The 22,587-nt window shown below is 40.1% G+C and overlaps 2 protein-coding genes across 2 annotated transcripts in view; one reads left to right on the forward strand and one right to left on the reverse strand.

The window, feature by feature from the left end:
• The first annotated feature begins 122 nt into the window (after nt 1-122).
• SELENOP (selenoprotein P) lies at nt 123-6,796 on the forward strand. Its single transcript, XM_075184077.1, has 5 exons — nt 123-215; nt 1,818-2,033; nt 3,298-3,510; nt 4,797-4,914; nt 6,305-6,796. Exons 2-5 carry the CDS (start codon nt 1,831-1,833, stop codon nt 6,650-6,652), a joined length of 882 nt encoding a protein of 293 aa, XP_075040178.1. The 5' UTR covers nt 123-215; nt 1,818-1,830; the 3' UTR covers nt 6,653-6,796.
• CCDC152 (coiled-coil domain containing 152) overlaps nt 6,315-22,587 on the reverse strand; it is a 63,997-nt gene continuing 47,724 nt past the window's right edge. Inside the window, exons 7-9 of the mRNA XM_075184086.1 lie at nt 22,021-22,148; nt 20,299-20,385; nt 6,315-8,861 (exon numbers count right to left, since the gene is read on the reverse strand). Of these exons, the coding sequence (XP_075040187.1) occupies nt 8,739-8,861; nt 20,299-20,385; nt 22,021-22,148 (338 nt within the window). The 3' untranslated portion in view covers nt 6,315-8,738. The remainder of the gene's footprint in view (nt 8,862-20,298; nt 20,386-22,020; nt 22,149-22,587) is intronic.

The raw sequence follows: 22,587 nt of genomic DNA on the forward strand, positions 1-22,587 counted from the left end.
TTTACATAGGGAAAGTATCTCAGAGCGGGTGTATGTGAGCTGGTCGTGCTCCCCTCTCTTTATCCCGTGACTATGAAGTAATAGCTTTATTTTCAGGACCGTCCCACAAACTGCCCTGGACTTTGAGTCTCTGCAGACTGATAAACAAGCTCAGTATAAATAGGGAAGAGGAAGCATTCTGCATAGAGCGCAGGCTGCAGAGGACCAAGGACTGAGTAAGATACTATGTTTTGTTATTATTCCTGTTTTCAACGCTCCTACTGGTTAACAGACCTCTCACTACTTCCCAAATATAAACATTTTATTACACTTTTATAATTTAAGCAACTACATCAGGCAGATTAGGACATTTTAACAACTCAGCATCCTCTATCAACAAGGCTAACTGAGTATAGTTCTGGGTCCCAGTTTACCTTGAAACCTGCAGCTGGGGACATACTGTATGTTTGCAAATACCAGATGGCCTGAGCTTGATACTTAAAATGCATATTTCTGGCAGAGGGACAGGTTTCTGCATCCTGGCTTCAAGTGATAAATTGTAAGTATGTAAAACCCTCTTATCTTGGAGTTCCAGCTGCAGAACAACTTGTATTCAAATAAAATGTTTCCAAATCTATTTTGTCTAAGAAGTATTAAAAAGTTCTAATTTCTTGGTACAACTTTGTTGATAACATTTCTACCGCTCTGTAACAACTAAACAAAGGGTCTGATCACATATCCTCGCTGTATGTTTGCAGGGAAAATCCCTTGATGCTATTTTTTTGTCCATATGTTTTTTTTATGCTCTGTTTTTTTTAATTAATCCCACCCCCCCCATATATTGTATTTTAAGTGCACGTAAAGTATATCAAAATTATTACACTGAATTGTTGACCGTTGGATTCCATTGATCCTATTATTAATGTGCACATAACATAATACTTGTAAAGCACAAAACTCATGTGTAAAAAAAAAAAAAAAAAAAAAAAAATTACAATTTTGAACTGACCCTAAATGGTGTAACACATTGCTCTATTTTTAAATACTCGGCACACAGATGCTTCCAGTATGTTTTCTGTGTAAATAGTTAAATAGCCAGTTGTAGTTGTGTTAATACACTGCCCTATGGTACAGTATTATGATTTCATATGGAAATGTGTTATAAAGCATATTATAGCACAAGCAGTTTATCCTTAATAAGTATTTGTTGCAAGCTGTTAGCTGTATTCTATCTAGGCTTCTATGTAACTTCTTACTTGTAATAAATTATTTTCAGAGATTGGATCTAAACATGCATTGACATATGTAGGAATGGTACAGACAAAAACATAATAATAATAATAATATATAAGGTATTGAGAATACAATTGCTGAGAGCTAGCACTCAGCCAAAACAAAGCGATTGGGGAGATGTGTTTCTGTCTGTAATTTGGAGAGTGGCCCATATCACTTTGGTCAGGTGACTGTTCTTGCAGAAAGGAACATGTTGTGCCCTGTAATGTGTTTACATTGTGTCCTTGATATAATTTCTGCCTGAGCAGGTTGGTAAGCAAAACAGGCGCAGACAGATCAGAACAATATGTTACCTGTATAGTAGCTGTGATGAATAACAAGATTGTTCTCTAACAATCCCCAGTCTTACCTGTGCATAATGATACCAGTGGTTGTGTAATGCTGTTTTATGTATCCGTACTGTAAATTGACCCATCTGTTTGCTTTCTGCTTTCCAGCAGTGAGTGTTGCAAGCCAACGTTTCAGAACACAGGTCTTGTTGCTGTATTGTCATTATTTTCTACTGGTTTGTATGCAGTAATTATGACAGTGTTGTTTCTTTGCAGGTGAAGCCCAACCATGTGGAAGGGCTTTGCTCTTGCCCTGGCTCTCTGTCTTCTCCCCTGGGGAGGGACAGAGAGCCAGGGTCACCGCACGCTGTGCAGAAAGCCACCGCCCTGGAAGATAGGGGACCAAACTCCAATGCTGGATTCGTCTGGATTTGTCACAGTTGTGGCACTCCTCCAAGCGAGCTGATACCTGTGCCTCCTGCAGGCATCCAGGTGGGCCAGCTTTTGTTTTACTTACCCCTTCCTGTATGTGGCCTTTTCCAATACACCCTCCGATGTTCCAATTGCTGCTGCTGCTGCTCTTTGTTCTGCATTGCTCACCCAAAAAATGTGCTCAGACCTGGAATATCCATTAAGCATCTTAGGCTCCTGCCTAGGGCCTATTGGACTAGACTTTAGGCCATCTATGGCCCAGTGGGCACAGGGGAACAGCATTACACAAATCCATTTTTACGTTTGTTGGTTTTTTGGGACACACAGAAAGGGGTAGGCCCCCCCCATACCTGTATCTTGCCTGGGACCCCTTGGGGTCTTAATCAAGCTCTGAATGTAGTCACCTTCTCTTCCTATCACTTATTCGTACATATGCATTTATCAAATTCTTTCTTTTCACTAGCACTGTTTAAAGGTACAAATTTAAACTAACAACATAGCAGCTAATTGTCTAACTTCATCATCATCATTTATTTATATACTGATTCTGCAGTACTGTACAGAGAACGCATTCACAGCAGTCCCTGGCCCATTGGAGCTTACAGTCTAAATTCCATAATATACACACACACAGACAGACAGAGAGAGAGACTAGGGTCAATTTTGATAGCAGCCAATTAACCTACTAGTATGTTTTTGGAGAGTGGGAGCACCGGGAGGAAACCCACGCAAACACAGGGAGAACATACAAACTCCTCACAGATAAGGCCATGGTCCGGAACTTAACTCCCGACCCCAGCACTGTGAAGCAGAAGTGCTAACCACTTAGCCACCGTGCTGCCCCAAAATGTAATAACTGTATATTGAACAAGTTTTTCTTAACTTGTTGAATGCCAATTCAAATGAATGAAATGTAAATAGTTGTATGCTCTAAAAAAATAAGTCTGGTTCTAGACGCCAAGGTAGGAATGGCTCGACCAGAGTAATTTTATATTTGATGGTGTTTTTCACTATACACTTAAAAGCTAAATCCTGCTTGATTGATATTGTTTTAGGGCACAATTGTTAACACCTATTTGCTCAATATACTTTGAAATTTGGATTTTCTTGTTATATACAACAGAACATTGCCTGCTTTGAGAAATCAGCCAACTCTCATTCAGTAAAACTTAAATGAGTGATATACTCCACAAGCACCATTTTATTACAGTGCTGTACCGACTTTATAATAGTCTCCTTGTAAATGTAACACTATGAAAGTAAAGCAGAGGCTTCTCCCATCAACAAGATCTTTCCCTAATATGGTTAATGTTGATTATTTTAGTTTGGATGAGCTGCGGTTGAAGCTGGGAATCGAAGGCTACGTTAATGTGTCGTTCATTGTCGTCAACCACCAAGGGGAACGTTCACGAGCAAAATACAATGAGCTGAAATCCAGGGTGTCTGAGCACATTCCTGTGTACCAGCAAGAGGAGAACAAGCCGGACGTCTGGAGTCTACTGAAAGGGAACAAAGACGATTTTCTCATTTACGATAGGTGTGTAATGAGGTGTTATTAGGTAACACACAAGTTACATGAATATATGTAAACTAACCTGTAGCCTTATTGGTGAGTAGTGATGTCATGATTTATAGTTGGAGAGTATTAAAGTCCCTCCTATAAAATATAACCTTATATTTGTTGAGCAGTGATGTCACCTGGGTCACATGACTCATTTTGAAAATGGCCTGTCCTTTTTTTAAGGATGGGGATCTCAGTGCCTTTTTTATTTTATATAGTAGGTGGTTCATTATTTCTATTATATATAATAGTCAGTGATTGGGTAAAGATAACATTATAAAAGTATCTGATTTATGTGAAATAAATTACACTATAAGACATTAAAATTTCTGATTGGTTGATAGACCACATGGGATCCCATAGTACCTTTTGGACACTGATTTCACATTCAGGTTGATGTAATGATTGGCCAATAGGATTTTCTACCCTGGGCCAATCAGTCCTAATCCAGATGGTGTTGTGTGTGTTGTTAACAGTATTTATTGTTCAAAATTTCTTTTGTGCTTTGACTTTTAAAAAAAATACAATTGTATCAATTCCATGTTATAGTAACTATGTGCCTGTGTTATAATATAAGTAATCATGGAAATGTAGAAAACCCTCCCGATATATACAGATAGTGCGAGCATGAAATGTATGTATGTGTGAGTGCGAATAGAACAGACACAACTACATTTATCTGTTTTTTTAAACTTGCTCCATCTTAAGCTGGGTACACACTACACTGTTTTCGTCCAATAATCGGCTCAAACAGCCGACATACGACCGCTCGTTCAAAAGTCGGGTCAGTGTGTGCAGTGACACGATGGTCGAAAGTCTGCCCAAATCTACGATTGTCGCCTCATTTGGTTGGTCGTACCGTTTAATATTTTCGGTCCAATCTCGTTTCCGTTGTGTAGTATGTATAAACTTCCGACCGATCCACAACAGTGAGTACAAAATTACAGTCATTGCTCACGACAACATGGCTGTAAAAAGTCGCTAAAGGGACGTCCGCTCTTCCCTTTATCGTTCTAAACAAGGCTAGTGTGTATGCAGTCCATGGACCGAGCGATCGGATCATCGATCGCATGTAAAATCGCTCGGCATAAAAAGTTGGTCGAAATTTCTGTAGTGTGTACCCAGCTTTACACACTGGGAGTGAAAGCTCTTTATAATGTGTCCTGTTCTTTTGTGTCAGTATTCACCTGCTGTCCTCTTCTATACGCTAATAACATCAGTCAGGAATGTCTGTTTATTGGTTGTTTTGTTTTATATGTAAGGTGTGGAGGACTGGTGAAACACATTGTGCTCCCTTTTGCATTCCTGCAATTCAATTACGTTGAGGATGCAATAAAGTCAGTGTACTGTGAAAGTTCATGTGCGGACTGCAAACACCAGGTAATTAAAGATCTCATCTATACAATAAATCGCATATTGTTATTATGAGGTTGGTTGTAAGGAACCATTGGCTCTATCATATCGTAAACACAATTTATTTCTAGGGATGTTGTATGGCTTTTAAGAAAACTGTGTTAGAGGGTGGTTTACAATTTGAAATCAGTTAACCCAGTTTTTGGGAGATATTCTATGCAGAATGTATAATATATATTTGTATTGCAATAGATGAGATTAGCCTTTTATTATTATATATGCTACCTGACACTCACAACTGTGTGCTAGTTATATAGTCACTTGCGTGTAGGGGTTATATGGTACTAAACCCTGGACTAACTGTCCCTCAAGTACTCAGTATAGAACTCCAGATAAGGATCTGATAACCTCTGTCTTTGTTTTTATAAACCTTATTAAAAGGCCAAAAAAATATTTTCTAATAATGATGAATCCTCTGTCTGGTGGGCATTGCTTTGCTCTCCTGTCTGTACCTGGTATTGAATAATTAATCTCCTAAATAAATTCACCTTTAAGGGCATTACGTTTTTACTCCCATTTATTGCATCCCGGAGATGTCCCGCTGTGCTGATTCCCTGCTGATTTTACTACGCACCTCTTTGGGGTGCAAGGAAAGATCAGGGAAGATACATCGGTGTGCCTTCAGGATCGCAGCACATCGGGGGCAGTTGGATTCCCCCATAATAACAGAAAGGAAAGTCTCACTGTCACCAACATGGCAAACTGATCGAACTTTTCATTAACATTAGAACATAGCATTACAATAACCCTGAATACTTACCACAGGTAAAAAGATATTTACGCTTTTTACATCTACAGTAGATCCCACCTTCTCTGCTTCATCATCATCACCATTTATTTTTATAGCGCCACTAATTCCGCAGCGCTGTACAGAGAACTCGCTCACATCAGTCCCTGCCCCATTGGAACTTACAGCATTTTCCAACTTGGCTACTCTTATTAAGAAACCTTTACATTCCTTACAGGGATTTATTTAAAGGGTTTCCAATGTTGAGATGATTAGTCCACCCTCCTTCAACTCTTACTAAATACATTGCTGTATCGTTCTGCCTCTAATATTGCTTTTCAACCACGACTTTATATAATCAAACAGCATTGTTTGTTTTCGCTGCCCTTGGACAAAACCCAAAACTCCTTTCTGGACTTAATTACATCGACTACAGAATGTACATCAGAGCGGTGTCGTAACAAAATAAGTTATTAGCTGTGCCTGGTAACCAGAAATAAGCCAGATTCAGTATTGTATTTTTGTACAAAGTTGCTAGAAAACTTGTACAAACCAATAAAGTCGTCTGAGAGTTAACAACAACCTTAATTATTATGTTGATGGCTGTACTAATAATTTGCATTCTTCTAGACTTCTGATGATGTATGCAAGAAATCGATAGAAACGCCAACAGAGGGCGATCCTGACGAAGAGTCGGTAGAGACAAACAAACATCCCCGTAACCATAAGAAGCACAATCATCATAAGCACAAGGGCCATGGGCACAGCCAGCAGAAGGAAGGGGCTGCCGTAGAAGAACCTAACAGACCCAACGTCCACAAAAAGCATCACCACCATGGAGACGATTGCCAAAATCACCGCGACAGGGTAGCAGAGCGCACTGAGCAGGGTGAAGGGGTGGGGGGTATACCTCAGGGAGAAGCTGGTTTAGTCCCACCTAGAGAAGCTGACACCCCAGCTCTAGAGAACAAACTCTGACAAAAGGTCAAGAGGTGAAAGAAGCAGTACCTCTGAGATTGGGAAGATGAGTCAGGTAAGGCCTCAAACAGCTGATGCTGACATTGCAGACAGCTGTCCTTTGAGACAGCACGGAACGGCGTCACCTGACAGTGTAAAGAGGGTCTCCCAGCTTCCTGCACGTGACAGGAACTGCTGTCGGACACCCCCAAAGAAACTTGACAGTGACGTCTGTCTCCAGCTGCATGACACACGGCAAGTGCGGGCCAGCCTGGCGACAAGCTCCCCATAGTCACCGAGCACCGTGTTGCTTGAGAATGATCTAAGGGGACGGAAAACTGACAGTGACAGGAACTGTGCAGGCTTCACCATTAAGCTGCTACAATATTTAATGTCAGTGTTCTTGATATGCATCTCCAGCAGCATCACCACCCTCACTGTTGACACCTTTAAAAGTCTGGTTTAAATAAACAAGGCAACTTAATATTAACAAGTAACACCCGCCAGAACATTGTAGTGAGAGAGTTGCAGTGTACAATATAAATCGGTGATCTAGAACTTGGGCATCCTGTGGCTCTAGAGCTGTGGTGGAACTGCAAGTCCTACAGGGCATGCTGAGACTTGTAGTTCCACACCAGCTGTGGAACGGCAGCTTGTCCTAGCCTAATTTAGAGGGATGTATATTGTGAACACTATGCAGTATTTCTGTCTCCTGAGATCAGTAGGGTTAAGCTGCTTCCTGCTGTAGAGATGAGCAGCGGACTGCAGCGCGGTTCGTTGCTTGTCCCCAGAGCGTTGAGCAGGTTAACCCACGGGCCTGACATCTGAGCCCTTTAACATCCTAGAACACGTGAATGCAGCTCATGTAATTTGCCTCTCTCGTTCCCTTCCTTAAATCATGGTTGCATCCATGAAGGCTGAAGCAGAAACTACAAAATAGGGGCTTCTGTTTGAAACTCGCAATCATAACAGGATGGAGAGCTAGAGAAGAAATCCAGTTTTTACTTGTATTTCATCTTTTTTATTTTTTTTATTATTTTAGAACATTTTATTTTCAGTCAACAAAGTTTCATCACTCCAGAGAACACTATTGTTCTCTGCTCCATCTGTGTTACTAACCAACAATATTTCTAAATATTTTTATTCTCAGTCTAACTAGTTGTGCAGTAGTTGAATATTAATATTGTTTTTGTGTTAGTTTGATGCTATATATAGTTCATATGTTTTGAGATATTAGCAGTTTTTGTTGAGTCACTTGCTTTGATAGCAGATGCCGTAAATCAATGATGGTTTATAGGGAAATCAAATCCTAGTCAACCTGAACAAACTTTTACAGCAACGCTACGAAGCAGGAATGTTGCAAGTTTCAAAGGACCAATGGAAATGCCTGGCATCTCAAGCGAAGCGCAATAAAAGTTTTAACTACGCCTTGGTGTCCTTGTTGTGTTCATAAGTAACCCTGAAAGGGGCAATAGAATTTATTGTAAGTCAATGCAAGATGCTTAGGAACGATACTAATTAAGGAAGCATGCCGGATATTTATTTCCCAATTAACAACCCTCTCCAAGGAGTATAAACAATCTACACCTTATCATGCCTGGAACTTCTACAGTTATAGGGGTACATTTATCAAGCTGCGGGTTTGAAAAAGTGGAGATGTTGCCTATAGCAACCAATCAGAGTCTAGTTATTTAGTACATTCTACCAAATGACAGCTAGAATCTGATTGGTTGCTATAGGCAACATCTCCACTTTTTGAAATCGACAGCTTGATAAATTTACCTCCTAGAGTCTGAAAGTGCCTACATTGTAAGGTTGTTGATGGAGCTCTATGGATCAGCCATGGCAACCTCTGAATCAGCTCCATTGACAACTTTACAATGGATGCTGTTTACTTTCAGTCCTCTGGTTGTTATCTTGGGAAATGCAGCATGTAGCTGGGTGGCTGGATATTTCTAAAACCATGAAAGTCCTGTGTATTGGTTCTAAGCAACTATGTCATTATAAAAAATATTGGAGTTCTCCTATTAGGGGCCACTATGGCATCCAAAACCTTTGAGATATACATGTTTATACAGCTCAGTGTTGTTTATCTGCAGGACATCCTTCAGAAACGTCTCCTCTTCATGCGGGAATCTAAACCACTGTTCAGCCGTCTCTCTAAATCCTTGATTGTGCTGCGGAGACTTTCAATTTCCTTGTTCTTTTCTTCTTGCAAATGCAGCAGTTTCTGAGGGAAAAGAACCAGGTGTGATGTATTAGAAATAGTTGGCAAACAGGTTAACTTAATTTTATATCCACATTCCATAAGCACTGTAACAATGATTAACTTGGCCATAGATATAGCAGAACAGCATGCTGTTCCAGAGGCGATATATTACCATAGGAGGGCGACGTGACATATGGCACATTCCAGTAGATGCTCTGCCAAATATTCTTCATCGTTAAAGAAAGGGAAGCTGTGTCTCACAGACCCTTTGCACTGCCAGCTGACTTTTGCATCTTACCAGAACTATTTTTTCCAAAAATTACAGGCCACAATGTTACTCTGTTAACTTTTGTTACCAAAAATCTTTGTTCTTTCATTGATTATCTGATTGCAGTACTATAAGATCCCACTAACCTTATTCTGACCTCTACAGTCTCTGTAAGGGTTTCTATATACCCCACTTATATACTCTCATGGCTGCTTCTTTCTTATTCCACGGAATGTCTGTATCTTGTATATTCTGAATTGGAACCTTAGATGTGACTAGTAATGATCTGTATAGGTATGTACCATACTTATCTGAGGTTGCTAAAGGGATATGAGCAGGTGAATTATTCCTTGTGAATAAGTGCAACCAATCAGATTCTAGTTATCATTTATTTAGTACATTCTACAAAATGACAGCTAGAATCTGATTGGTTGCTATAGGCAACATCTCCACTTTTTCAAACCCACAGTTTAGTAAATATACCCCCTGGTCCTTTCGTCTATGAAAAGGTCAAATTTTTTTCAATTATAAGTGTCCCTAATTTTTCAAATGAACAAAAGCAGGGAACTTCTAGCTGTCATTTTTATTGCAGTTTATAAACTGAAAGCAACTGTGACAATGAGCAGCACCACTTCTTTTTTTCTTTTGAACCATTTTTCATAAATGTAGCCAAAAGCATTCATTATCTTAATACTAATTTACAACAAACTTGATGTAATTAGTAGGAGTGAAAGCTGCCATACTGTTTAGTAAACTTGCAAACAAAATAACTCTTGAAATATGTTGGTTTATTTAGCAAAATTCTAATACAAAACATACTTTGTTTTCAAAATAAGTTTCTTCCACTATAATTTCATCTTAAAGTGCACCTGTCACCTACACGCCCTTGTCAGCCAATTTTCATCAGAATACACTGTGAACCAGTGACATACCCAGGCATTTATGTAGCATGCCTTAGTGATGTTATTACTACCTAGTGATTATATTCAAATATTGGTTCAGTCCAAATAATGGGTGAGAAAGTATTTGCATGTACTCATAACCTCATCCTGGACATCTTGAGTCAGTGTAGGGCACAGCTCTAGTCTAGCAGAGTGTCTTTCTTCTAACTGTGTGTTACAAGTGTGAGTTAAGAATTCATAGTATAGTTAAAGTTATACAGGAGTTCCAATCGACAGTAGTTATTGCTACTTCAGACTATTGGAGAGAAATGGGCTTAACTCTGTGCCCCCTTTTATTCAGAGTTAAAGATCCGTTTAAATCAGCCAGCACCATTAACAATTAGCCAGCATCTTGATGCACATTTCTATTGATTTTTGGTAGGCTGAGCTATATCTATTTTTTTTTTATTGCAGCCATGTGTAATTTAAGTTTATTGGCAGAAGGAGTCCAGTCTTCCTGCCTCTGTAACCCTTACAAATTCAGTCACAGGTTCAAATTACAATGTTGAACATTCAACATGGTAACACAGCTACAAGAATACAAGGTCCAACACATCTTGTAAGTTCATGTTACCTTCCATATTCTCTAGTAAACTGTTTACAGACCATCCTTTAATCTACTTTTTAAAAATGTTCTTACCAGCTTCTTGTTTGTTGATCTTGGTGACTTACCATTAAACACATTCCTTACCCCAGACCTTACATCAGGTACACAGTTTCTGTTATCCACCATCATCATCATCACCGTTTATTTATATAGCGCAGCACTGTACAGAGAACTCATTCACATCAGTCCCTGTCCCATTGAAGCTTACAGTCTAAATTCCCTAACATACACACACACACAGACAGAGGGAGAGAGAAAGAAAGAGAGAGAGATTAGGGTCAATGTGTTAGCAGCCAATTAACTTACCAGTATGTTTTTATTTTTGGAGTGTGGGAGGAAACCGGAGCACCCGGAGGAAACCCACGCAAACACAGAGAGAACATACAAACTCCACACAGATAAGGCCATGGTCAGGAATTGAACTTGTGACCCCAGTGCTGTGAGGCAGAAGTGCTTACCACTTAGCCACTGTGCTTGGTGGTTTAATAAAATAACATTCACTTTCTAGTGAACGTTGTTGGCTAGTCTTCAAGCAAAGCCTCACAACCACCAGTACAACAGTTGTGGCAGTCACATCTTTCATGCAAATCACATCCTCCTACTTCCCTTGGCAGGTGATACTGAATCCAACCATGGTCCATCCCTATCAATACGTAACAATGTTCCACACACTATACCTTTCAAACTACCTAAAGGGCTTTCTGTTGTTAATGCAAACATTTGTAGGCTCCTATCTAAATTAGGTGAACTAAAGGCTTGGTGCTTTCTACATAACTCATCATTCTAACAGATACTTGACTAACCCTACTGATACATCTAAAGCCATTCCTGGATATTCTACACATAGGAAAGATAAGAGAGGCAGAGAAATCTTATTTTATGTTCAGGACTCTATGTTTTGTACTTTTAAATAACCCCTCTAGTTCATCTCCCTTTGAACAACGTTCCTTACTTTTCTAAACTCTAAATCATTATTGCAGCCATCTACTGCCCCAGCCTAGACCCCCAAAGAAACATACACGCAATCTATACCTGATATGTCCTTGTTACTATGTAGTATTTTCTCCCTGGGTGCAAAGACTTCTAGTCCTCTGGGATTTCAATCTAAATTGGGTGGATCCTTAAAACAAAGTCTGTGCCCACTTCAAATCACTACATTTAATTCAACTAATTTCTCAACCAACTTGGATTAATCTCAATTCATGCAATCATTCACTCCTGGACTGTATCCTATCATTTTGCCCTTGCCAAATCCATAATTCTGGCAATTTACCTGACATTTTTCAGCCTCCAAGACTTCATTACTGACATTAACAACTGTCCCTGGTATAGAATCAATTTGACACCTGACTGATTCTTCATTTGTATTTTTTCAGTCTGAGTTCCAAAAACTATGTGACATCCATGCGCCGAACCTTAGTCAGAGTACGTTAAACTCACCTTTCCTGGGTTGCTGCAGATCTCGTGATCCTATCAATTTAGAGATGTCTTGTAGATAAGATCTAAATTAAGTGGTGTTATTCATGCTCATATTATATACAGACACATAAGGAACACATACACTAGGCAACAAAACATACTAAAGCCCAATACTAATCAGCCCAATTATATCAAAACTGCAAATCCTTCATTTATAATGAAGCCCTCTAGCTTTCAATAACCTACTAAAATAGTAAATAATGATGTCATTGATGTCAACACTGATATTACTAATGCATTTACTGCATATGCATAACTGTTCCCTTAATTCAGATGTACTGATAGAGTGCACCCATACTCCATCTCCAGAATATATTCATGAAATTACGTTCAATCCAGTATATGAAGAGGAGAGTGGCCATGAACGCCAATTGCTCAAACTAAACAATCAATGTGGGCAGGACAATCAAAGTTTATTCAGCTCAATTATGTCATCTGGTTAAAGTATTTTTTGGTACTGTACATCATGCTCACCATGGCAAACAAGATACACTCATTAATACAAGTTGCCACTTTGTTTTGCAATGTAACTACAGTATCCACTATTGCAATATGTCAGACCTTGGATGTCCATGAAGTCTACGCAAAGTGATCACTTTGCCTGTAGAATCTTCAAACACTTTTTAGACAAGTTGGACATTTATCTGTCCAGACTTTCTCACCAATCCAGCACACACAGCACTTATCACCTCTGATCCACTTCCGTAAGCATGCTAATGATTCCCGAATTTTACAAAAAATGCAATGCAATTGCTCTATATTTACCTAGCAGGCACCACTTGTCTGGAACAATTTACCAGAGGCTGGTACTGTCTTCAACCGAAGATATTTTAAACACCTGTAATGCTATATAATAAGCATGTGTATATTTGTAATGCATAATTTGCCCTTTTCTATAACCAGAAAAACTGTATATCATGTACCCAGGATACACTTGTAAAATTAAAGATAATTCTCAATGTATTAAGTAAATGAAATCTTATCTTCACGTAATCATTCAAACTCAAATTATTACCCAACTACTGCATTTATCCTGCCTTCAAACGATTTTAGATTGACTTTTGGGAAATAGTTTATGAAATACATTTTAAAAGTTATACATATATTTGACACCACCAGAGGGCATATTTCCATAGAGGAGAAACGTGTTTGCATTTTTGCAAAAATAGCTGGCACTATGAGAAATTTGTTGCACTAGAGATCTGCCCTCTAGTGGATAGCATTATATATACAATGCAATAATTCAAATGGATGAAATACCAGTTATTGATAATTATATGGCCAAAGCAAATGATCTATTGTACGTACGTATCTCTCTGCTTTAGACTCCTGCACATTAGGAATGTGAACTGTTGGGATACACTGATGAGAATTACACTACATAATTCTCCATATTTCCGATATAAATACTAATGGCATTTTTACATTTGCTGTATTGCAGGGAAGTCTCCAATGCCAAATCTTACATTTTATGTATTTACTACAAACAGGAGAATATTTCACTTTGAGGAAAGCTGCCAGCATTTTTAAATATATTCCAGGGACACCGTGCTGCCGAGCAGTCGGTTTCATTGAGGTAACATGGGATACTCTTTCAACAGATGTTTTTAATCCCCATCATGTCATGTATACTGAATGGAATATCAGTGTACTTTTTCTATTTTAACTAGTGCTTTCAATAAATATTCAAAAGTATAAATAGTAAGAATGGCATCTAACATGCAGAAAAATATGAATGTTATTGTGAGGTTAGTGAATACTGAAAAATAGGGATATTTCCTAGGATACACTTTTTTAGGGACACATCATTCATACCTGGCACAGCTCCAAGAAATTAGGAGCAGTTGGAAAATATGTATATAATTAGTAAGAACTCGGCACACAGCTGGTAGAGGGGACTGGGCTATCTTATCCAGCTGTACCGTCCATTCTAAGGCTGGGTACACACTACAGGGTTTTCAGCTGATTATTGGGCCAATCACACAATAAACGACCGTTCGGCCCAATATCACATTAGTCTGTGCGCTCCAGTGATAAACAATTATCGTTCCAAAGCACATCGTATCATTTCATTTGATTTTGAATCCGAACTAAAAATCTCGGTCAACAGTGGAACAGAGTCACAATCTTTTCAGCCGATGGTTATGACAGATGAAGAGGGTAAATTGTGTAAAATGTGTTTAGTGTGTACACATGAATCAGCAGGCCGATCAGGACTTTTTATTTTTTTCAGTCTGTTAAATTGTTAACGATTTTGAATTGGGATACATTTTTCTGTGTGTACCCAGCCTAAAAAGCTCAGCCTGTATACCTGATTGTAACAAGACAACATGGAAACTACCATACTAGCAGCAAATATGTAAGTTTTTTCATCTTTGCATCTTCTAATGTATTACTTTCTTCAGATATTATATTTAACATCTAATAAAAGAATCCCAAGTTAATTAATCTTTAAATGTTATATCAACACTTCTCCATGTTTGCTTCATTATGTAAAGGATTTCTCGAGCTATAGCCGATAGCACATTACAGTAAAGAGCTCAGTCCCCTCCAATGTGTGTCAGGAAAGGTGCTGACTGTGCTATTTGGACCCAGAGCATGCTCTGACGAAGAATAGGTGTCAATGCCAGCCCTCCTGTTGTGATTCAATATTACGTCAGGATGCAGTTCCCAGGTGGCTCCCTGTTCTATTTCAGTGCACTGAGGCAATGCAGATAGGACAAGTGAGAATCACAGAGTTACGCACTCTCCAACCATGTGGAGGTGGCGCCCTGAATTGCTGCATACGCGATGCTTCTTGCTTTGTCTCAGAGACAGGATCAGCAATATCAGCTTAAGAATTGGATGCATCTGTTCATGGTGAGGAGGGGAGCTGGTTCTTGAATCACCGCTCTAACACCAGAGACAGTGCTAGGGTCAATGAGAACAGTCAGTATCTAATGCCTTTGGCTTCTTCATTGTGTCACTGTCATGTCTGTGAGATAAAGCCTCACTTTCTAAAATGGCCTCTTGTTGCACATCTACAACATCGTCTTATGGTAACTGGGTGTTAGCAATGATAGCAAAAGGTATCAGTAGTTGGTGAAGAGTATAAATGGTTTTACTGTATGACAAACACTAGTTGCAAAAATTGTGGAGCTTTGAGGTTGCAGAAGGAATGAGTCAAAACAAAACAGAATGCAAGAATAGCAGGAAATAAGCAAAACTCAGTCCATGTATAGTAGAAAATAATGAAACACAATCTGAGTGTGGCTCTGTAGAAAGAAACAGTCTCTGAATTAATTCTGTTTAACAGATAATTCATACTTGCCTACTTTCGTCAACAGCTGTCCGGGAAAGGGGCGTGACTGGAGGGGGGAAGGGGAGCGTTGAGCGGCCAATCTCGTCATTTTGGCCCCGTCCCCCGTGACGAAAATTCCGTTTTGTTGCAGGGGGCAGGGCCAAAATGACGCGACTTGCGTCATTTTGGGAAGGCAGTTGTGGGATGCAGGAGACTTACCTGCTCTCCTGGGAGTCCATGAGACCGACCGATATGAGATAATTGCAGGAACAAAGGACACTTACAATGCTGATGATACAAAACACAGGCAATTTCAAAGAATTGATGCTAGGAGAATGCAGGAATGGTGGTAGCAGGTAGTGTCAGGGATGCACAAGAATAAACACTAGAAGTGACCAGTCGAAAGCACAGGATAAAGGCAACAACAATTAATGACCAGCAATGTGCAAGGTTTGGGCATATTAAGCAGTGGGGCAAGTGCAGGCGATGATCCGGGAAGGTTGTGAACTCCTGCAGGTGAGGTGCAAATATTCCCAAAAGTCCACAAAAGCAGCACCTTTAGTAAGACAGGGGTATTGCAGAGTCTAATAGGCCATATGGCAAGTTTGCATCAAGCACAATGGACAATGGCAAGGTAAATTCACCCTTAAGGCTAAAACTTGCTTTGCCAGTTCCTTATCTTGTGGCGCTTCCTCCAAAACAACAGTATTTCCAGATGCAGGAACTACTGCATGTGAGATTAAAGGAGGCAAAACCCCCACCAAGGGGCACTGTGCCAAACCTGTTTCCCTAAATCAGGCTCAATACTTGGAGTGGCAACTGGCAACCCAAAGGCTTCAACCACCAGTTAAAACAACTGTTTGGACAGCAACAGAAGCTCTTTCCACTGAAAAATGAAAATTCTCTTCTCTATTTATAACCCATGGCAGAACTGGGCATTTAAAAATAAAATTACAGGGTTTTTTTCTCTCTCGTTTTTTTACTTTCTTTTTCTCTCAACTTTAAACACTTAGGGCCTGATTCAGAGTCAGATGTACTCCTATTGTGTAGCATAATTTTCCCACTGCGGATGCTCAGAAAGTGAACATCGGTGGTAGCGGTATCCCGATGCTTGGGATACCAACACCTAATATACCTACAAAAAAAATCACAAATACTTCAATAATGACATAATTAAAATGTACACCTATCTTTACAGCGACGGCGGAGATTAGCGAAAGTACTGGTATGTGACCGCTGCTAAATCCGAACATGTTGGATGCCGATGCTTCATTTTTACATCGCCGAAAACAGCGACATCTATTTAAAGAGGTATGTTAAGGTTAGGGGTTAGGGTGCGCCAAACCTCTGGAACTTACGTCACATCAAAATCAAGCCTCAGTATCCAGCATCTTCTGAATTACCAGCAGTCGTATACCAGTACTTTCGCTAATCTCCACTGTCGCTGTAAAGATAAGTGTACATTTTATTTATGTTGCTATTGAAGTGTCCGTGTTTGTTTTGTAAGTATACTGGGTGTCAGTATCCCAAGCATCGGGATACCGTACCCAACCCGTGAACTTACACAAGCTTTAGACCACCAACTTACAACTGCTTCCAACTGAAGAGGTTTGACGGGAGCCGGATTGGGTGTTGTAACGTAAGCAATGGCGTATGGATTCACACTGAGACGTGGTCGCACATTAGACTGAAAAAGAGGTTTTATTTGCGAGTGGTCAAGGGCTGATGTAAGTAGGAGATGATGATGATCAACACCCGAACTAGCAAACCACTTGTGATTAGAGGTTTGTAAATTATTTGTAGATGATATTATATATGGCCATTTATATTGCCAAGCAGGTGGTACCATATATTAAATGGAATATACCGAGGCTTATTTATTCTCTGGGGGCCTGATTCATTAAGGTTCTTAAATGAAGAGGTATCTTATTTCAGTCTCCTGGACAAAACCATGTTACATTGCAAGGGGTGCAAACTAGTGTTCTGTTTTGCACATAAGTTAAATACTGACTGTTTTTTCATGTAGCACACAAATATCAACTTTAAATTTTAGTGTACAAATAAGCTATCAAGTATTTGTGTGCTACATGAAAACACAGTCAGTATTTAACTTATGTGCAAAACAGAACACTAGTTTGCACCCCTTGCAATGTAACATGGTTTTGTCCAGGAGACTGAAATAAGATACCTCTTCATTTAAGAACCTTAATGAATCAGGCCCTGTAATATTAAGACTTTAGTACACACACTGTTAAGTTGTTTCTGCTCTATTAGCTGGGTTATTCAAGATTGAAACGATGCTTTATAGCAATTACGTTTGTAACATATAACATAAAAGGTTTTTGTACATGTTCCCAAGTTAGACGTAAGTGTCTGAGGGGTGTGTCTGTTGTCAAGTGGGTTCATTTGCTACTCATTAAGACCTGGATGTATCTTCAACTTCAAGTTACGGTTTCACTCTGGATCAGACCATTACTCTCCCTTCTCCACCTCCTCCTTCACACGTTGTCTGATGTTTCTCCCTCCTGTTAATACTTACTCTCGCTCTTTCTCAAGGTCATCCATTCTGACCGCACTCAACAGTATGTCAAGGTGCAATCCAAAATAATTTTTTTTTGGGGGGGGGGGGTGGAGGGAGCAGCAAAATGTAGGACACTAGTTCCTTGATTGCAAAATTCTAAATTGTTATTTGCTTTGTTGGTGGATCTGATAATGTAAATGTCACAGAAGTAACTAAGCGACACATATTTCCCGTTAGAAATATTTGAAGTGATTCTCGACACAACAGAGGAAGGAGCAGGGGAGCTGGTGGTTGGTGCAGACTGTTTTAATTAAAGTTTGTTTGTGCAGCTAGCACGAGCTGTGCACAGATAGAACAAAGGAAACTAAAACACGCAATGGACTGTATCCTTCTTTTGAGAGTAAATACAATTATACAATTGAAAAGTAACACATCAGGGACAGATTAATAACATCCCATGAGGGTAACTTTTCTAATTATATAAAAAAAAGTACACACTGATTAACTGTACAAGTGAGGGCCTCAAAGGATGATTCTTTGAATATACATTACTTAATTAAAGTAGAAGTTTGTATTATAAAGGATAACATAATCCCTACTGTATACTGTAAGGATAATTTAGGCAATCATGGGGTTCAATACTCGGTATAAAAGAACTCACCCTGCAGATGTCAGTGGTCTAATGTACCTATTATTTATACTAGGGGGTACATTATCCCATAACTAAAGATTTGCCCTCCTGCCCCCTGCAAATTCCTTTCTCTGATAGAGGATGCCAGCCAGCATCTCTGATAGAGGATGCCAGCCAGCATCTCTGATAGAGGATGCCAGCCAGCATCTTGATAGAGGATGCCAGCCAGCATCTCTGATAGAGGATGCCAGCCAGCATCTCTGATAGAGGATGCCAGCCAGCATCTCTGATAGATGATGCCAGCCAGCATCTTGATAGAGGATGCCAGCCAGCATCTCTGATAGAGGATGCCAGCCAGCATCTTGATAGAGGATGCCAGCCAGCATCTTGATAGAGGATGCCAGCCAGCATCTCTGATAGAGGATGCCAACCAGCATCTCTGATAAAGGATGCCAGCCAGCATCTTGATAAAGGATGCCAGCCAGCATCTTCATAGACGATGCCAGCCAGCATCTCTGATAGAGGATGCCAGCCAGCATCTCTGATAGAGGATGCCAACCAGCATCTCTGATAGAGGATGCCAGCCAGCATCTCTGATAGAGGATGCCAGCCAGCATCTCTGATAGAGGATGCCAGCCAGCATCTCTGATAGAGGATGCCAGCCAGCATCTCTGATAGAGGATGCCAGCCAGCATCTCTGATAGAGGATGTCAGCCAGCATCTTGATAGAGGATGCCAGCCAGCATCTCTGATAGAGGATGCCAGCCAGCATCTCTGATAGAGGATGCCAGCCAGCATCTCTGATAGAGGATGCCAGCCAGCATCTCTGATAGATGATGCCAGCCAGCATCTTGATAGAGGATGCCAGCCAGCATCTCTGATAGAGGATGCCAGCCAGCATCTCTGATAGAGGATGCCAGCCAGCATCTCTGATAGAGGATGCCAGCCAGCATCTCTGATAGAGGATGCCAGCCAGCATCTCTGATAGAGGATGCCAGCCAGCATCTTGATAGAGGATGCCAGCCAGCATCTTGATAGAGGATGCCAGCCAGCATCTCTGATAGAGGATGCCAACCAGCATCTCTGATAAAGGATGCCAGCCAGCATCTTGATAAAGGATGCCAGCCAGCATCTCTGATAGAGGATGCCAACCAGCATCTCTGATAAAGGATGCCAGCCAGCATCTTGATAAAGGATGCCAGCCAGCATCTTCATAGACGATGCCAGCCAGCATCTCTGATAGAGGATGCCAGCCAGCATCTCTGATAAAGGATGCCAGCCAGCATCTTGATAGAGGATGCCAGCCAGCATCTCTGATAGACGATGCCAGCCAGCATCTTGATAGAGGATGCCAGCCAGCATCTCTGATAGAGGATGTCAGCCAGCATCTCTGATAGAGGATGCCAGCCAGCATCTCTGATAGAGAACGCCAGCCAGCATCTCTGATAGAGGACGCCAACCAGCATCTCTGATAGAGGATGCCAGCCAGCATCTCTGATAGAGGATGCCAGCCAGCATCTCTGATAGAGGATGCCAGCCAGCATCTCTGATAGAGGATGCCAGCCAGCATCTCTGATAGAGGATGCCAGCCAGCATCTCTGATAGAGGATGCCAGCCAGCATCTCTGATAGAGAATGCCAGCTTCCTTTTTCATGTTATTCTTTATTGTGAATCTAGCCTATACAATCTATGTCTGCATTAGAAGACAAGAAAAAATAAAGAGAGTAATACCATTCTGTAGATATTCTGAGATAAAGTGTTCGCATCTGGGTGTGATTTTGTATTTCTGCTTTGGATTTTCGCCAACTTCGCATTAAACTGGAAAAGGAAGAAAAGAAACACATAAATAAACATTTGCATATACATATAATAGTCCCTATGTAGAGCTGAAGCTGATTTCATAGGCGTAGGGAGGGGAAGGTATCTAGTGTGGGGGGGGGGGCGTGGTGATGTGATTGCGTCACCACGAGGGCCTCAACCTCTGCTGTGCTATACTGCAATATGTTGCATCGTGCAGCTGGGGGAAGGGGATATGGTGACACAATTCTCGCCATCAAGCCCCACCTCTGCCTATGTTCAATAATGAAGTGGGTGGGACCTGGAAGGGAAGCCCACACTTCTGGGAGTCCAGGAAGCTCCCCCAAATTCGGAACATATCAGGAGAGTAGGCAAGTATGTTTCAGTGTAAATGGCTTGATTAATATACCATGCAACTGATTGTCCCTCGCCCCATTCGTCTTAAAGAAACATGTTACTGCAACATACAGTGACCTGGAAAATAGATGAATATAGAAAGCCCTAACACTGCTTTCTATATATATATATAGCACCAACACATTCTGCAACGCTGTACAATCAGAAAAACAAATGTGAACATGATTAACAATACAGTAACAATGAAACATTGGACCAGCTGTAAGTTGTGGATGGCAGGGACTACCTACTAGACTAATACTGACCATACATGCTGCAATACTGCAGCTGATATCAGAAAATTGTCCAACATCGCACAAGTGTTTTCCCGAAGTCAACTGCTATGCCCAGTAATAATCCAATCAAAATCAATAAGATTATTATTGAGCATATTGCTATTTGTGGTTTGAAGATAACTATAGAGGACTGTAAAGCCAAAGTCATGATGCAAGTGATCCAGCTGCTTGACCCAAGGTGTTGAACTAACATACGTGGACACTCAACAAACCAAGCAGCAGAATCGGCCTGTGTGCGTCTGTTTTAGGGATACAGTGTCAGGATACTTAGTCAATTTCATGAGATCCCCTGAAAATAAATGTTTTCAGGGCACGTTTAAAAGGTTTTAGGTCTGTGTAATGGGAGTTCAATAAATACTAGACATTTCAGTGTGGTTTTATATTACTTGGGGCAGTTATGCACCAAAAGCTTCATAATCATACATGTCTTTAAGCACTTGGGTTGGCATCTTGTACTACACAGACTGAATAAAGTATAGAGTTTGCCCAGAATGTACTGGGAGTGTGGCTTATCCACACTGGATGATCTTAACAGTTGATCCAGATTTTTATATGTTTGCCCTTGATACCATATGGGCTAAAATACTTGCAATTTTAATAAAGGGGAACTCTACTTTTATTGTACCAAAGAGCAGCAAAAATAAGCAAATCTGAAATTATGTAAGGGTGGATTTGCTCTTTAAGATTTCTGGGAAAGATTCAATTCAAAGCTAAATAAATATAGGCATTTTAGGGATTTTGATGTGATACTAATAATAAAATATCCAGGGATGTGGGATGGACTTTCACAGAAATATGGCATAAGTCAAGAAACTAACAGATAAGGAATGTTTAGTTTCTCTTGAAAGGGGAACTACATATATGCCGTTTGTCACATGTTACTAGAACAATTTAGATTTGTTTACTGTCAATATATTATTAGAAATGTGTGCAATTCCTACTAATTTTAACGCCTAATAAATACCTCTATTTGCTGTTTAATCATCTCGCAGTGCTTTTCTTTTTCTTGAGTTCGCAGTTGTTTTGTTAGCTCCGATACTTCTATGTCCTTCTTAGACAGCAGGCTATTTTTTTCTTCTTCTTTAAGCAATACTGTAAATTCACAATGCTTAGGTTAAATTGATCCTTGATAGCTGCCTTAAACTAAAGATAGAGCAGCCTTTATTAGCATGATGTGTCACCTAGCCCGTGGCATGCACCTTGCTCTTTCCGGCTCACCAATTTCATAGGAAAAAGAGAATGTTACAGTATTCTTCTTAAATAATTGGGTAAGCAGAAATATCACATTTGGCAATGACCACCATCTATATAACCAGCAGCACTCTGAGAGCTGAAGACACACAAGCTGGTAATGTGAGTGTTTGCAGTGTAGTGTGATGTGTGGGGTGACAAGACACGTATAGCTGTGAATTATGGACCTAATTTTTATAAAAGATAATCTTATGAGAAGAAGCATATAGCTAATAGTGTTATATTTCATGCATAGAGATCTTTGATAATTAATTCCTAGGAATGTGGTATATTATTATTA

Source organism: Mixophyes fleayi, chromosome 1 (assembly GCF_038048845.1).
Source record: "Mixophyes fleayi isolate aMixFle1 chromosome 1, aMixFle1.hap1, whole genome shotgun sequence".
Lineage (NCBI taxonomy): Eukaryota > Metazoa > Chordata > Amphibia > Anura > Limnodynastidae > Mixophyes > Mixophyes fleayi.